The sequence below is a fragment of the Anabrus simplex genome, chromosome 4, assembly GCF_040414725.1.
Source record: "Anabrus simplex isolate iqAnaSimp1 chromosome 4, ASM4041472v1, whole genome shotgun sequence".
Taxonomy (NCBI): domain Eukaryota; kingdom Metazoa; phylum Arthropoda; class Insecta; order Orthoptera; family Tettigoniidae; genus Anabrus; species Anabrus simplex.
The window spans coordinates 341,612,779-341,631,379 of record NC_090268.1 but is presented as its reverse complement, the minus strand read 5'-3'; the positions used below and the strand labels follow the sequence as shown (position 1 = coordinate 341,631,379).

Below are 18,601 nucleotides of genomic sequence, written 5' to 3'. Positions count from 1 at the left end.
GTCTCTGTTTTAAGTCTTCTATATAAGTAAGAATACTTTCTTGGGGCGGAAGGATCGAGGAAGGATCTCTACTACTTCAGGTGTCGTAAAATATTATTTTTCTATGATTCCAACATCCGAAACGCTTGCAAAAACGACACTGAAAAAAGTACTTATTGTCAAGCTCTTGTTAATATTGTTAACATTGTCTACTGTCAACAACAATGCATTGTAAACGCTTCCGACGGCGAATGGAATTTTTAACATATTCATTTCTTTGCATTGTTGTACCGATTTGAATATATATATATATGTTGTTTATTGCCATTATGCATTGATATGCACGTACGTTAAGAATAATAGCGCATTCCGTACATATGCATTTATGTGCACAGTAAAATTTAGCCATTCGATTTCAAATGGTATGAATAGCCTTTACTTCTTATGGGCATATTATATCTTCAAACAAACAAAACATGCAAATATGCCAAAATCCGCCCTGTATTTTTGACTCATGTAGAATATTTGAAGTAAGCCATCGGATCCACGTAAATCTGGAGGTCTTGAGGCTATGATCACGATATCAGCGTAAAACTACAAGCTTTCATGCTTGATCGTTTGGAAAGTCTTTCAGCAGGAGGCACTTTCTGATGTTTAGAAAAACTTCGTAATGTTATTTGCAGTGGTGTCTCGACAGAACGTACCAGCGACAAAACTTACCAGTCGGATTTTCGTGACGCTGACGCCAGGACGCTGGCTATTTTTGAAGAGGCCACCAATAACTTCCACATATTTTCGTCGCTATAAAATGTACCACATAAAGTATACCACATGAAGTATAAAATGCGGAAATTTTGAGTTTTAGCTCATTCTTTTCAATATGAATGGAATGCTGTACCATTCCAAAAATCTGAATATGAACTTTGGCAGTGGCTATTACCTTTCCCTTCGTGTTTTCTGAAACTCATTCCAGGAAAAATACGTTATTTCATGTTCCGAGATTCACATCTCAAACCTATGCCCAAATAATTTATATTAATTACACTCCATAATACCACAAGTAATAAGACACTTTCTACACACTGCGTGCATTTTTTATAAGTGATGTCCCGTGGCTGCTATGATAACGAGATAAAAAGCTACAAGCTTGTTTGCCTACTTACTTGGTAAGCTGGCTGTAGAAAACCCGAGTAAACTGACCACATTCCGTTGTCTTTAAAAAAAGATTCGTGTTACTGATAGGCTTATCACAAAGTCTGTATGTCTACTTTCATATAGTCTTTCCAATTCATTTTGTCCATGTTTAATGCTTTGGAATAGCTCCTTCAAAGATTATCTAAATTTAGTTACGAGCTTTTCATGCATGGTCAGTGTTCCTTGAAATTGCTTCTTAACAACATACACTCCATGAAGTGTATTAAATCTAGCATGATGCTTATTATCAAACACAGATAAAAGACACTATAAGGCCAAGAATGAAGGTTGCCATCGACAAACATAAGTCTTAAGTCCATTATTATTGGAGTCCCTCAGCAGGAGGGATTTTCTCTTGTCTGTTGAAGGTTTTATAAGGTTAAGCAACTGCCACTACCGCTCTTCTTCAAACTGTGACATTCGGAGTAATAATTTTTCAAACAAAGAGCATTTATCTTTATAACAGAGCATTCAGTCAGTCTTCTCGATATGATTGGGGTGTTTTATCATTCAGAGATCCGGTATTCAAATGTGGACGCTGCCAACTACTATTTCTCTCTGTACGCCATATTTTTCCGAACTCATTCTAAGGTAATATCTTATTTCAAATTGCACGATTTCAACCCATACCTAAATAATTTATATTATTCATGCTGAGTTGCAACAAAACAAACCTATACATAACATATTCCTCTAGTTGTTAGTGGTTTTCGTGTTCAAATGAGATATTAATCACGTCACATGTTAATTTGATCTTCATCCATGAAACTTACAACTTCAAATGAACCACCGCCCGCTAAATTGCAATAAAGATCTTTTCCTATGTCATCCAGATTGCGATACAGGTAAAGCAATAATCTGTGAACATTTTGCATATCACCAGACTTGACAGGATTTGTGCTGTTCAATTTGGTTAATATCCATTTTATTATGAATCAGAAAAGAAGCGGTCTGTTTCGTTTCTCGATTTCACGGTCTGTTAAAAATCATAAATCCGTTATAGTTTCGTTAGGCAATCTAAAACGATAGTTGAAGTTCACATCATCATAATCTTCCATTGGATTTGATCTGTCCCTAAACAGTCGCGGTGTTGGAAGAATTTATAGAAGGTTCAACATAACTCATCATGGGAGGATGAAGTAGAGTCTGTAATACAGGAAGATATAATAACTTAAATTCCCGGAAATTAATAAACGATCAAATTAACTTTAAGCGTGCACAGTTTTACGTACGTGAGTAATTGAATTGTATACAACATGAAAATTAGCGGAGGAATAAATATTCAGAGGGATGAAATTAGGTCACTAATTTATTGGAGCCTTTATCAGTCCAGTAACATTAAAGTAGTTTCTCACAGCGCATCTTTCGAACTAATAGTGCCTTTAGCTTGTTGTTGTTGTTTGAGTCATCAGTCCATAGACTGGTTTGATGCAGCTCTTCATGCCACCCTATCCTGTGCTAACCTTTTCATTTCTACGTAACTATTGCATCCTACATCTGTTCCAATCTGCCTGTCATATTCATACCTTGGTCTACCCCTACCGTTCTTACCACCTACACTTCCTTCAAAAACCAACTGAACAAGTCCTGGGTGTCTTAAGATGTGTCCTATCATTCTATCTCTTATTCTTGTCAAATTTAGCCAAATCGATCTCCTCTCGCCAATTCGATTCACTATCTCTTCATTCGTGACCCGATCTATCCATCTCACCTTCAGCATTCTTCTGAAACACCACATTTCAAAAGCTTCTATTCTCTTTCTTTCTGAGCTAGTTATCGTCCATGTTTCACTTCCATACAGTGCCACGCTCCACACGAAAGTCTTCAAAAACATCCTTCTCATTCCTATATCAATGTTTGAAGTGAGCAAATTTCTTTTCTTAAGAAAGCTCTTCCTTGCTTGTGCTAATCTGCATTTTATGTCCTCCTTACTTCTGTCATTGTTAGTTATTTTACTACCCAAGTAACAATATTCATTTACTTCCTTTAAGACTTCATTTCCTAATTTAATATTTCCTGTATCACCTGCCTTCGTTCGACTGCACTCTGGAATTATTTATTTTCATCTTGTACTCCTTACCCAAGACTTTGTCCATACCATTCCGAAGCTTCTCAAGATCTTCTGCAGTCTCAGATAAAATAACAATATCATCGGCAAATCTCAAGGTTTTGATTTCCTCTCCTTGGATTGTGATTCCCTTTCCAAATTTCTCTTTGATTTCCTTTACTGCCTGTTCTATGTGAACATTGAAAAGGAGGGGAGACAAACTACAGCCTTGCCTCACTCCTTTCTGGATTGCCGCTTCTTTTTCAAAGCCCTCGATTCTTATTACTGCAGACTGATTTTTTTTACAGATTGTAGATAATTCTTCGTTCTCGGTATCTGATCCCAATCACCTTCAAAATCTTAAATAGCTTGGACCAATCAACATTATCGAATGCCTTTTCTATATCAACGAATGCCATGTACGTGGGCTTGTCCTTCTTGATTCGATCCTCTAAGATAAGACGTAAAGTCAGTATTGCTTCACGTGTTCCTACATTTCTTCTGAAGCCAAATTGATTTTCTCCCAGCTCAGCTTCAACTTGGTTTTCCATTCTTCTGTAAATAATACGTGTATGGGACTTCTCCTGTCTCATATATCTTACACACTAAATGAAATAACCTTGCCATGCTGGTTTCTCCTAAGGCAGTCAGTAATTCAGAGGGAATGTCATCAATTCCAGGTGCCTTGTTCCTATTTAGGTCGCTCACAGCTCTGTCAAACTGTGACCTCAAAATTGGGTCTCCCATTTCATCAGCATCAACAGCCACTTCTCGTTCCAGAATCAAATTATCTACTTCTTTACCTGGATACAACTGTTGGATATATTTCTGCCATCTTTCTGCTTTGTCTTCTTTCCCTAGAAGTGGCTTTCCATCTTAGCTCTTAATATTCATACACCTATATTTCCTTTCTCCAAAGGTTTCCTTGATTTTCCTGTATGCAGCATCTACCTTTCCTACAACCATACAACCTTCGACATCCTTGCACTTTTCCTTCAGCCATTCTTCCTTAGTTACCTTGCACTTTCTATCCACTTCATTCTTTAATCGCCTGTATTCTTTTGTGCCCTCTTCATTTCTAGCATTCTTGTATTTTCGTCGTTCATCAATCAGGTATAGTATCTCCTGAGTTATCCACTGATTCTAAGTTGATCTTTTCGTCCTTCCGAACATTTCTTCAGCAGCCCTACTGACTTCATTTTTCATGACCATCCACTCTTCCTCTATTGTGTTTCCTTCAGCCTTTTCATTTAGTCCTTGTGCAACATGTTTCTTGAAACAATCTCTCACACTCTTTACTTTCAACTTGCCTAGATCCCATCTTTTTGCATTCTTTCCCTTCTTCAATTTCTTCAGCTTCAGATGGCATTTCATGACCAACAAGTTGTGGTCAGAGTCTACGACTACTCCTGGGAAAGTTTTGCAATCCAACACCTGGTTTCTGAATCTCTACCTAATCATGATGAAGTCTATTTGATACCTTCCAGTGTCTCCAGGTCTCGTCCACGTATACAGCCGTCGTTTGTGGTGTTTGAACCAAGTATTGGCAAGGACTAAATTATGATCAGTGCTGAATTCAAGCAGCCGACTTCCTCTTTAGTTCCTTTGTCCCAATCCGAATTCTACTGCGTTACCTTCTCTTCCTTGGCCTACCACTGCATTCCAGTCTCCCATCACAATTAGATTCTCGTCACCTTTTACATATTTTATTAAATCTTCTCTCTCTCTTCATATATTCTTTCGACTTCCTCATCATCCCCTGAGCGAGTAGGTATATAGACCTGCACTATTGTGGTGGGCATTGGTTTGGTGTCTATCTTGACGACAATAATTCTTTCACTATGCTGGTCGTAGTAGCTTACCCACTGCCCTGTTTTCTTATTCATTATTAAACCAACTCCTGCATTTCCCCTGTTTGATTTTGTGTTGATAATTCGGTAGTCGCCTGACCAAAAATCCTGTTCTTCTTGCCAGCGTACTTCACTTATACCAACTACATCTAACTTTAGTATATCCATTTCCCTTTTCAGATTCTCTAATCTACCACAACGATTCAAACTTCTAACATACCGCGCTCCGACTCGCAGAATGTCGGTATCCATCTTCCTGATGATCGCCCCCTCTCGTGTAGTCCCCACCCGGAAATCCGAATGGGGGACTAGTTTACCTCCGGAATATTTTACCCGGGAGGAAGCCATCATCAATACATCATTCATACAGATAGAGCTGCATGTCCTCGGGAGTTAGTTACGGCTGTAATTTCCCGTTGCTTTCAGCCGTGTGGTAGTATCAACACAGCTATGCCATGTTGAGTATTATTACAAGGCCATATCAGTCAATCATCTAGACTGCCGCCCTTGCGACTTCCGAAAGCCTGCTACCCCCCTTTCGGTGAACCATTTCTTAGTCTGGTCTCTCACAACAGATACCCATCCGATATGGTTGCACCTGCGGCTCGGCTATCTGCTTCATTGGGACACGCAAGCCTCCCCACCACGGCAAGGACACATGGTTCGCAGGGGAGGGTTAGCTTGTAACAAAGGAATAAATATGCTCTTCCAACCCACCATCAGACTTCACTCTAAACCATGGATATGGCTGCTACATGTACTTCCTCTTGAAACAAAAATGACCACCACCAGTACCACCGTAATATTAATAACGTCATTTGTTTTACGTCTCACTAACTACTTTTATTGTTTTCCGAGACGCCGAAGTGCCGAAATTTTGTCCCGCAGGAGCTCTTTCCGGTGTAAGTAAATCAACCGACACCAGACTGGCGTATTTAAACATCTTCAGGCGGTGTTGAGTCCACCGACTTGGGCTCATAAAGTGAGCAATTTAACGTCTGAGCCACTCAGCCTCGCAGAAGTAACTGGAAGAGAATGAAGGTATTCTGTTCGTAGTAGTAGTAGTAGTAATAATAAACCTCAGCGCCTCACCCTATGTAGCCATTTTTGTTGACTTCCAGAAGGCCTACGACTCAGTAAACAGGCAATCCCTCTTTGAGACGATAACTAAACTGGGACTAGATAGGAAGACTTTGAATCTTGAGAAGGCCACTCTAACACCATATCCAAAGTCAGATTCAGAGGGGTACTATCAAAAAGCTTCGAGATCAAAACAGGTGTTAAGACAAGGAGATGGTTGGTCCCCCATCCTGTTTAACTCTGCTGGAGAATGTCATTTGGGAATGGACGAATACACTAGCTGACAACTCTGGATTAAAAATCGGCTACAGAAAAGACAAGTTAATAGTCACTCTTAGCTTCAAGTATGGAAGAACCTATGTACCAGCTATCCTGCCTCGAATACATAGCAGCTAAAGTAGGGCTGAAGATCGCTGTCAACAAAACTGAGTTTCTGACCAACATCAGAGAAGAACCCAACTTCATTTCTTTGGGGAACAAATGAATACGAAAGGCCAACTCATTCAAATATCTTGGAGAATCGATAACTCCAAATATCAATGAGGACCTTGCAATGAAGAGTAGATGCACCAAATTAGAAAGAGCTTATCACCTTTGTAAGAACATATACATGTCTAAATCCCTCTCCTTGAATCTTAAACGTAGACACTACAATACCGTAGTAAGACCATCTGTACTGTACGCCTCAGAATGCCTAAACATGACCCGGAAAGGACAACTCAGCAAACTGGAACTGAAAGGGCGAAAGATCCTGAGAAGGATTATGGGTCCCATTCAAGAAGGAGATGGGCACAGAATCCGGCACAACAAGGAACTGTACAGTAAAACAGAGAACATTACAACAGCTATGAGGAAGAGAAGACTAATGTTCTATGGTCACATAGTGAGTATAAACAGCCAGAGACTTACTTCAAGAATGTTCAACACTGTTTCTAGAGGGAAAGCAACAAATGCAAAATGCACGAATTTAGTTCGGAAAGACCTACAATACCTAAACATTGATCACACTGGCATTTACAACCGAGATAAGTTCAGAAAGTTAATCAAGACATCTGACTCTCTCCAGTCACTAACAGCTAAATCACTGCGTGCAGGAGTAGGAGTGAAATGGGCTCAAGAAAGAAAAGACATCCATAGCGCTAGAATGAAGGAATACTGGGCTAAGAAAAAGAAAAAAAGCTCACCAGAGTTAATAACCACGTGGTCCATTGTAGGCCTTTAATAATAATAATAATAATAATAATAATAATAATAATAATAATAATAATAATAATACAAACCAAACCCCATGGCACTACAGCCCTTGAAGGGCCTTGGCCTACCAAGCGACCGCTGCTCAGCCCGAAGGCCTACAGATTGCGAGGTGTCGTGCGGTCAGCACGACGAATCCTCTCGGCCGTTATTCTTGGCTTTCTAGACCGGGGCCGCCATCTCACCGTCAGGTAGCTCCTCAATTCTAGTCATGTAGGCTGAGTGGACCTCGAACCAGCCCTCAGGTCTACGTAAAAATCCCTGACTTGGCCGGGAATGGAACCAGGGACCCCTTCGACCACTAGTACGCTAACCATTTAGTCATGGAACCGAACAACAACAACAATAATAATAATAATAATAATAATAATAATAATAATAATAATAATAATAATAATAATAATCAGATGGTAGAATTTTGTCCCGATGGAGTTCTTGTATGTCCCAATAAATCTACCGACAGGAGACTGACTTATTTGAGCACCTTTAAACACTACTGGGCTGAGCTGGGATCGAACTTGCCAACTTGAACTTAGAACGCCAGCTTGTGAACTGCTCAGCCCGGCGAAAGCCAGTCTACAGCTCGCTGGGGATAGACTGAGTGTCGAAAGTGGCTGGCAAACCGGACGCCGACAAGAAGAAACTCTAGAATAATAGAAATAGAGGCCGAATTGTATAAGATGAATTGTTGCATTATCTTGGGCCCGGATTCATATGGACTAAAATCTTCAAAAATATACATGCACATATGTACTAAAAATGTTGAAATTATGCACTAAAAATAAAACAAAGTACTCTTACCAAAAGCATTATTTAATTTTAACTCAGTATTTAATTAATAAACATGTTTCATTCCTTGCAAAATGATGGATGGCAGTAGATTATTAACAGTTTTTCAATGTTTTCAGGAGTCAAAGACTTTCTGTTGTCGGACAGAATTAATTTATACACTGAAAATGATCGTTCTACGTGGACGGACGTAACTGGACAATACTTGTACACTGGCACTGACTGCTCGGAATATTCTTCCGGTAAAGTCTACCTGATTCCACTTACTGTATGCAGTTGCTTATGGATTGAATGTTCGTTTGTCCTGGGTTTGAGTCCAACACCGCATTGAATTTCCTTTTAACTTTTTCTCCAGTTTCAACAGGAACGCCATTTAAAAAATTAATGGTGTTTTGAATTAACTTAAGAGATTCGTGTAGGGGTGCACCGTGAGTTTCTAGGCCGTTAATCGCCTTCGAAAGACGAATAATGCACATGGATGAAACATATCTTTATATACAGCTTCAGATTCAAATGCGCACTTTGCATCAAGAACACACGCAGTATGACTATCATCAATACGTTTAAGTACGGTACATCTTTCACTTGATTAAAGGTCTCATGGGAGAACGATACTGCGGATAACCAAGTTCCCCATCTTCTGAGAACAGTTTCCGGCGGAATAGCAACCTGAGGCGAGTTTTGTACAACTGTACACGAGCTGGTGCTTTTAGGAACAACTTTTCCCCACTGGAAATTACTTTGTTGACAGATGAAATCAGTCACTACTGACCTGCATTTAGGGCAGTCGCCCAGGTGGCAGATTCCCTATCTGTTGTTTTCCTAGTCTTTTCTTAAATGATCGCAAAGAAATTGGAAAATTATTGAACATCTCCCTTGGTAAGTTATTCCAATCCCTAACTCCCCTTCATATAAACGAATATTAACCCCAATTTGTCCTCTTGAATTCCAACTTTATTTTCATATTGTGATCTTTCCTACTTTTAAAGACACCACTCAAACTTATTCGTCTGCTAATGTCCTCCCACGCCATTTCTCCACTGACAGCTCGGAACATACCTCTTAATCGAGCAGCTCGTCTCCTTTCTCCCCAGCCCAAACTTTGCAACATTTTTGTAACGCTACTCTTTTGTCGGAAATCGCCCAGAACAAATCGAGCTGCTTTTCTTTGGATTTTTTCCAGTTCTTGAATCAAGTAATCCTGGTGAGAGTCCCATACACTGGAACCGTACTCTAGTTAGGGTCTTACCAGAGACTTATACGCCCTCTCCTTCATATCCTTACTGCAACCCCTAAATACCTTCATAACCATGTGCAGAGATCTGTACCCTTTATTAACAATCATATTTATGTGATTACCCCAGTGAAGGTCTTTTCTTATATTAACACCTAGGTACTTACAATGATCCCCAAAAGGAACTTTTACTCCATCAACGCAGTAATTAAAACTGAGAGGACTTTTCCTATTTGTGAAACTCACAACCTGACTTTTAACCCCGTTTATCATCATGCCATTGCCCACCGTCCATCTCACAACACTATCGAGGTCACCCTGCAGCCGCTCACTATCTTGTAACTTATTTACTACTCTGTACAGAATAACATCATCTGCAAACAGCCTTATCTCTGATTCCACTTCTTTACACATATCATTGATAAATATAAGAAAACATAAAGGTCCAATAATACTGCCTTGAGGAATTCCCCTCTTAATTATTACAGGGTCAGATAAAGCTTCGCCTACTCTAAATCTTTGAGTTCTATTTTCTAGAAATATAGCCACCCATTCAGTTACTATTTTTTCTAGTCCAATAGCACTCATTTTTGCCAGTAGTCTTCCATGATCTACCCCATCAAATGCCTCAGATAGGTTAATTGCAATGCAGTCCATTTGGCCTCCTGAATCCAGGATATCTGCTATATCTTGTGAAATCCTACAAGCTGAGCTTCAGTGGAATAACCTTTCCTAAACCCAAACCGCCTTCTGTCAAACCAGTTATTAATTTCGCAAACATGTCTAATATAATCAGAAAGAATGCTTTCCCAAAGCTTACATGCAATGCATGTCAAACTGACTGGCCTGTAATTTTCAGCTTTATGTCTATTGAACCCATAATTCTACGGTGAGAAAAATATTTTTTTTCTCTCCAATATTTATTTGGTATTGAGAAAGTACTTTTATGTTTGAAGGCAGCCATGTTGCGCTCCTACGAGCCCCGATGTCGCGTGGGAAGGTTCTTACTCACGGCAAGCTCGTGAATTGCCGGGACACCTCGGTGGGACTCGAGTGCCCGACAATTCTTTAAATTCATGGAAGTCTGCACAACGAGGGATTTTGACAATATAGTAAATAAAGAAATAAATAAGCAAAATTATTCGTACGCCCTCCGTGAAGTTAGTGATACCAGGGAAAACTTATAGGCAGTTAAGCCTAAGTACATGTTAGCGTGAGACCAGCGAACCAGCTACACGTGCCAGGGTCAGGGGAGGAAGAAAACGCGCGAAACGCACGGGCAGAAACAATTTATTTACCCTGTTGTGAGTGTAGAAAAATTATAAAATTAACATCTAACATAAGTGCAAGTCTGTCCGGAGTTCTGGGACAAGTCTTATCAAAATCGGTCTATTAGACGCAAAATTGGCAGATTACACAACCAAGCCTCATAGAGGGGATAGCGTCCTTCCTGAGATTATAAAAGAAACCCCCCACCGAAGATTTTCAGTGTCGATCTGGAACTTGAAGCCGCGGGAGCTTGCGCCCGTCGCCATTGGAAATTCGCGCCAGATTGACCGACAAATAAATACATGTCCGTGCAGTTCGTCATTGCCATTGGAGTACTACAGATTGGCGAGGGAGCAATGAGTGATATATAAGTGAAATAGAAGAAGGATCGAGTGAAGACGTAATGTCTAGTTGATTAGTGAGATGCAGCTAAGTGTTCTGGTTATGAGGAGGTGGTAGCAAGTGGTAAAGTCTGGGTTAAGTGGAGTAGGAAGCGAAATTCTGGTTGCACGTGAATCTGGGCTAATAGTGAGGTTAAGTCATGTAAGTTTGCATACCGTCTAGCTGAACAAAGAGCCTGCCAAGGTCAGTCACCCCACGACCGTGATACCAGTAAATGTCTTGTCGCACAGGTTGCAGCGGTGGTTTTTCTCGCCAGTATGAACGTCTTACCAAAGTGAGCCAGTGCATGCAACTTGGTTATTGCACGCTAACACTTAGTGAAACCGCAGTGTCTATCCCCTGGGTGAACCAAGCTGTGTGGGGTCTAGTGTGATCCTGGATAAGAGATAGAAGGAGTCTTCAATCTCAAGACTAAGTGAGTATTTGACAAGGTTAGGTGTGAACAGCATATCATGATCGGCATAGAGCAATATCGTGCGGCGATAGGTGGCTGGAGGGGCAGGCAGAAGAAGGCGTCAAAGCAAGTGGCGAATAATGGAGAGCTGGGGAGGATTGGTGAAGTCCTTCTGGTAGCATCGGTAATAACGGTGCTTCTAATTATAGGAGGTGTAGAGATGAATCCCGGTCCTGACATGAGCTGGGAGGACTGGGAGAGAATTAAGGGAATGATAGGTGAAGCGATAAAATCAAGCACCGGAGAGATATTGGTAAATGAACTCAAAAAGGAGCAGGCCAAGGGCTTCGAAGATATGAAGTCATGGTTCAAGGATCAATGGGGAGCCACAGAAAAAAGATTAGAAGAGAATGAGAGAGTAACGAGAGTGCTAAAAGAGCAGGTAAAAGATCTGGAAAAGGAAGTGACGTTTCTGAAGAACGAGCTCGGCATCGTTAATCAACAAAGGATGAAAAAATGCATATATATATATGGGTTACAGGAAGAACGAAATGAAGATAGAGTTCAGCTTATATATAAAGTGGTGGACCTTGTACAAAATAAGCTGAAACTTAACTTCAGTGAAGTGGATATGGACGATATTGAAAGAGTAGGAAAAGTGAAAGGTAGGAGACCAGTAAAAGTGAAGATGATGTCAACCATAATGGCGGACATAGTGCTAAGAAACGCGAAGAACCTACAAGGCGAAAGGATATGGATAAGCAAAGACCTGGGAAAAGAAGGGAGTGAGAATATAAAAATCCTACGGAAACATTTAGGCAGAGCTAAACATCAGGGCCTTAAAGCATTTATCAAGGATCAAAGGTTAGTGGTAACAAATGGTGTATGGTGGCGTGTTTGGTCTGTAGCAAAACTAAAAAAGATGGAGGAAGGGCTGAAACAGGAAGAGGAACGTTCGAAACGGCCAAGAGAGAGCCGGGAGTGCGCTCAAGAGGAGGGAGGAAATGTGGTAAACATGGCCGAAGCAACGAGGCAAGAAATCAGTACAGTGCAAGATAGTGTGAGTGAAAGATCAATTGTGCAGGTTCAAGAAGTGTTAGCAGACAGGGTCCCGAAAGGAAAAGAGGGTGCTCTGATTACCGATATGGGGGGGAATAAGAAAGAGGGAGACCTTACGACCAGGGGAAGAAGCAGGAGCCTGAAAGACCTATGGGGGAAAAGAAATAAAGGTGTAGAAGATAAAGAGAAGAAGGATGACAACAAACCGTCGAGGAATGATGGAAGGGAGGTAGAAGCTGAGAGTGAGAGGGTGACGAGAAGCAAGATTAAAGATGGTGGTCTGGAAAGTAGGGAGAAAAAGCTGTAACTAGGCTGGAAAATAGGATTTGTTAATATTGAAGGTGTACTGGGAAAGATAGACAATGTAAAAGTAAAAGCATTAATAGAAAGCTTCGATATTGTAGCGCTTTTAGAAACATGGCTAGAAGTAGGCAGGGAGATAACTTGGGGAGGATTCACAGTAAGGCACAAGTCAAGGAAGAGATTAAGCAAAATGGGCCGCGTGCCAGGAGGAATAGTAGTATTAGTCAAAGAAGTGCTGAACGAATGTATAGAGCATATCGAGAGTGAAATTGAAGGGGTCATGTGGATAAGATTTAATATGGGGAGAGAAGCAGGGAGAGAGAAACATGTGTGCCTGGCTTTTGCCTACTGTCACCCCAGGGAATCTCCATATGCAAATGATAAGTTCTTTGAAGAATTATTATTAGAAATCGGTATCATCAGAGGGAGGTATGAGGAGGACGGTATATTATTACTTGGAGACTGGAATGCCAGAATAGGCGAGCGAAGTCCAAGGTATAGTAAAGAAGAAGAATTAATAGTTGGAGCAGGGAGAAGTAGTAATGATAAGGTAATCAATAACTATGGTAGAAAACTCTTAGAATTATGTGAAGTCGGGAGTTTCTGCATCTTGAATGGCTTTTGGGAGGGGGATAAAGAAGGTAAAATGACCTATGTCACTGAACAAGGAGGGAGCGTTATTGATTTAGTAATGAGCTCACAGGACTTGCTAGGTCACATTAAAAACATAATAGTGGAGGACTGGATTGAATCGCACCACGCTCCGGTATGGGTCAATTTGGTGGGGCGAGAGGAAAATAAAGAGGAAGAGAGAAAAAGAATGACAGAGTGGGGTAGTGGCTACACTAAATATATATGGGCAGAGAACTCAAAGAGAAGACTAGTTACATTCATGGATAAAGAGATACATCTAATTAGAATTGGCTGGGAAAGGGCGCTGATGGAAAACAACACAGATAGAGCGCTCGAATTATTGCAGTATCCTGTGAAGAGAGTGACCCGTACAGTCGGGCACAGCAAAAGGAAAAAAACGGAAGGGGAGGGTTGGTATGACAGGGAATGTGAGGCTCTCAGAAAAGCAACGTTGGGAGCGCTAAAAGAGTATAGAGCAAAAGGAGGGAGAGAAGAACGTGAAGCATTCTGCAGGTTGAGGAAAGAGTATAAAAGCAAAATTGCAGATAAGAAGAAACAATGGTTGAAGGAGCAATCAGAGCAAATAAACAAGGAATGCAGAAATAATCAAACGGAAAAAATATGGGAGAGAATAAATATGATCAATAAAGGAGGGAAGGGATTGAAGAAAAGAAATATCGACTATGTAAAATGGGTGACATATTTCGGTGAGCTATTAGGAGGAAGGGACGTCTGGGAGTATAAGGAAAGAAAACGGACCTTGTGGTCTAATGTGGAAGTAAGTATACACGAACTAGATAGGGATTTTACGATAGAAGAAGTACAGGGGGTGATTGGGAAACTGAAGTTGAAATCAGCGGGTGGGAGGAATGGTATTAGTAATGAATGCTGGAAACAAATAAGTAAATACGGTCCGATGGTAGAAGGAATTGTTAAGCTATTCAATAAGATTTTCAACGGGGCGAAGGTACCGAAGGAATGGGAGTATGGGATAATATGCCCAATATATAAAAAGAAAGGGAATAGAAATTTACCTAATAACTACCGAGGTATAACTCTTTTAGATACATTGAGCAAAATTTACACAGGAGTCTTAGCTAATAGATTAAGGGACTGGGCCGAAAATAACGGTATAATCTCAAAATACCAGGGAGGATTTAGAAGGGGAAGACAAACAATAGATAATATCATGATTGTGAAAATGTTAACCGAGAAATACACGGTGCGGGGAAGTAGCAGCATATTTTTGGCAGCGGTCGATTTTGAGAAAGCGTTTGATACAGTAAGCAGAAAGGCGTTAATAGAAAAATTAGGGAAGCTGGGTGTTTCCAGGAAAATGATACGTGCGATAGAGGCGCTATACCATAGAGTATATAATAGCGTTAAACTAGAAGACAATGTAATAAGTAATCCGATAGAGTGTAAGCTGGGGCTCAAACAAGGATGCAAACTATCACCCATATTATTCATTTTGTTTATTAATGACATACTAGACGAACACGGTGAGGCAAAGTGGGCTGTACCAACGGTAGGTAATATGGAGATCCCAGGCCTGATTTTCGCGGACGATATCTTGCTAATGACGCTGACTAGGGGAGGATTGAAGAAAAGCCTGGATAAACTAGCAGATTATGCAAATAAATGGTCACTGAAAATTAACTATACTAAAACGAAGGTGATGATTGTAAGTAAGAGAAGGAGGGCAAGAAAAGGAAAGGAATGGTTGGTACAGGGAGCAAGAATAGAGGAAGTAGACAGATTAGAATATCTAGGGATGATACTGAATAAGAAAGGAGGGTGGGAAGACCACATCAAGAGATGCAAACTTAGAGGGATAGCAGCCCTAGCAGCAATAAAAATTCTAGTAGCTAAGTATCCAGGAGTAAGCTATAAAATACTCAGGCTAATACTGAAATCTCTAGTCCTGAGCAGAGCTTTATATGGGGTCGAACTGTGGGGATTAGAAAAGAAAAGGGTAAGCCTGAATCAAATAACATATAATTTCAGTAAGGCTGTTATGAGGCTACCGCAATGCACAGCTAATGTGGGGGCATTAATCTTATGCGGAGAGTTTATCGAGTTAAACTGCGTCAAAAGAGTATTAAATTATTGGTCCAGACTAAGACGGGGAGGTGGCGGTTTTCTGATGCAGGAAATATATAGATATGAACTGGAAGGAATGTATGATGAGAGTTGGTTAGCAAAAATCAAAAGTTATGTTGAGGGATTGGGTATGGGATATATCTGGCGAGAGGGATGGAAGGGGAATAATAGCAGAATGCAGAGGGCCCTGACATTGAGAATTAAAGACATTCAGATGCAGAAATGCTTGGAAGAATGTAGAGAAAGGCCGTCGCTCAGCTTATTCTATAAGGTCTACCAGATCTCCAACTTAAGCATAAGATTTGGAAATGGAAGAGTTAAGAGTGGGTTATTATGGTGGTTGTTGGGGCTGCATAGAAACAAAGGATGGATCAGAAGTAAAGAGAGCTCTCAGTGTATACTATGTAAAGCTAAGAATGATGATTTACATTTACTTTGTGGCTGTATAGGAACAGAGGAACTAAGAGAAAAACTCCTAAATACCAAGCAACTGGAAATGTGTAGACAAAAAGATGAACAGAAAATTATTATATGGGTAGCGAATCAGTGGAGAAACGGCAACGGCCTGAATAAGTTCTTATGTGCAGTGAAAAAGCAATGTATGAAAGAAATACGAGGTTGTATATGATGCAAGATCTTGGAATGTAAATAGTGAGGTAGATAGCATAAATAGGTCAGTAGGAGATTGGCACTTAGCATTTTAAATGTTAGAAACGTCAGCTTGTAGTAATGATTTCATTAGACATGCTGACAGGGTAGGATGCAGATGTAGGTGTACATTTAGGCAAGTGCGTTTCTCTCACTATTCACGCATAGCAGGGAATGGTAAGGAATGAGGAGCAAGAGAGACCAGGATACAACCGTAAAGGGGATGGTAAGGAATGAGGGGCAAGGGAGAACAGGATATAACCGTAAAAGAATGGGTGGGACGGGCCCACCCGAAAAATGTAAAAGGGAGAAATTTGAGAAGTGGGATGTGTTTATAGATCTGTGTATAATTGTTCAGTTTCGTTTGCTTCAATGATTATTCTGTTTTGCAGGGTTGGCCCTTACATGTGGACTGGTCATCCGCCCATGTAGGGGACCGTTCAGTAGATTAGTGGTAGGGAAGAGAGCGGCTCCAGCTTTATGTGGCCGGCCGCAATGGAATGGTGAGAGAAACACACGATCATCTGGTAAGTTGTGGGGGTCCTTCTTAGGGCTCCACGGATAGGGCCGGTCGTGTCATCATCGGGAGGGCGGCTTCTTCTCACCAGGGGTGATGACACGGCCGAGCAGCAGCGGTAGATGTTCTTAAGTTTAGTTCTTGTCTTTACTTTAGGATTAGATTATAGTGTTACAGGGTTGGCCCTTACATGTGGACTGGTCATCCGCCCATGTAAGAGACCGCTTAGTTGATTTATTTGGAGTGTTTATAGATCTGTTTATAATTGTTTAGTTTCGTTTGTTTTAATGGTTCATTCTGTCTCATGTAGTGGCAACTTAATAGAATTATTATAGGGTTGCAGGGTTGGCCCTTACATGTGGACTGGACATCCGCCCATGTAAGAGACCGCTCAGTAGATTTAGTTGGTGAGTTTATGGATCTGTCTATAATTGTTTAGTTTAATTTATTCTAATGGTTCTTTTTTTTCTGTTTCTTGTAATCTGGCAATGTGAACATGTATCTTGGGCGAACAGCCTGTAATGTTCAATAAATTACTATTACTATTACTATTACATGTCCGTGGCTAAGGTCCATATACTTGGTTAAGAAGAAAAGTGATTGGGAAAGCTCTGAACGTTTGCCGACGAACTAGGAAAAGTGTAGGCTGGTTGAAATATACGCAGCAGGTTTTATTTATATCATCTCATGTACACTTGAAAGTGAAGCAGAGTCTTGGGGGAAGCTATTCAGAGTAGTTCTGCTCCCTTATCGGCCGAACACCTGTTTTATTGAGGTAACGGAGAGAGAAACCACTCTGGGAACGCATCGGACAGTTGTAGTCGACTGCAGGACGAGGGAAGTTCGTGGTGCAAGTTACAGAGAAAGTGCCTGATTTATATGGTAATTTTAATCTCGTGTGTGTGAAGGGTAGTGTTTGTATGAGTGAGATTTTGGAAATGAAAATGTTATCTGTGAAAATGAGCGGCTAAGCCCGAGGTCAGCTGGTGACGATGTAATCAGAATGCTGGGAATGTCACCATTGTGCAGGTCTGTCTATTTTATATTATGTTGTAGTTAGTTAGTTATTTTAGTATGTCCCAACCAACTTTTCAAGATGATTGTCGGGTTGATATTCGTAATTATCAGGCGAAAGGTGTTGTAATTTTTGGTCAGCGTGTGAAATGTTCAGTGTGTAAAGTTCATGTCAAGAACGGTACAATGCGACGCTTAAAATTTTGTGTTGAATGTTCGATGAGATATCGTTCAAAGCGTGGATTTTTGGAACGTTATAAGTGTAAATTTGTCGTGGCGAATATCTTAATCTCAGATGTCAGTTGAATTCAGAAATGTTGGTCGATAATAATAATAATAATAATAATAATAATAATGTCTACCGCGGGATAGTGCATTTAACCAGTATATTTTTACAAGGATCGCAGGCATATTTAGATGAGTTCGGTGAAATTTGTTAGAGTCACAGTCATTAATGGGAAGGAAATTTTGAGACATCGTGTATATCAATGATACGAAAAGTCGCTGGGTGCTCTTGGACTCTCGAGGTTCGAAAGTCGTAATAATAGTAAAGTAAGAGATGTGTTTAATAATGGTTGTCGTTTCCACCAGGGGATCGAAGTATGAAAAAGGGTCTTGAAGGAAAAGGAATTTGAGAGCGACGAATTTATATGTATGTGGAGATGAGAGAGATACCGCTGGAATAAAGCGAGGAGAGAGAATGTTGAGACAAGCTATATTTTTGTAGAGGAAGTATTTAGGAAACAGGCTGTGTTGAGGCAGGCTGTACTGTTTTCCGCAATCAATCAGAATTTGAGACGACTATGGTGTGAAGCATCGTAAATTCATAGAACGT

The 18,601-nt window shown here is 40.5% G+C and overlaps 2 protein-coding genes across 2 annotated transcripts in view; both read left to right on the top strand.

The window, feature by feature from the left end:
* Positions 1 to 18,601, top strand: part of LOC136871972 (mucin-2) — a 1,123,532-nt gene that overhangs the window by 239,488 nt on the left and 865,443 nt on the right. The window lies entirely within an intron of this gene.
* On the top strand, positions 11,643 to 17,164 carry LOC137500583 (uncharacterized). Its single transcript, XM_068227510.1, has 2 exons — positions 11,643 to 12,549; positions 16,628 to 17,164. The coding sequence occupies exons 1-2, from the start codon at positions 11,710 to 11,712 to the stop codon at positions 16,685 to 16,687; spliced, it is 900 nt and encodes a 299-aa protein (XP_068083611.1). The 5' UTR covers positions 11,643 to 11,709; the 3' UTR covers positions 16,688 to 17,164.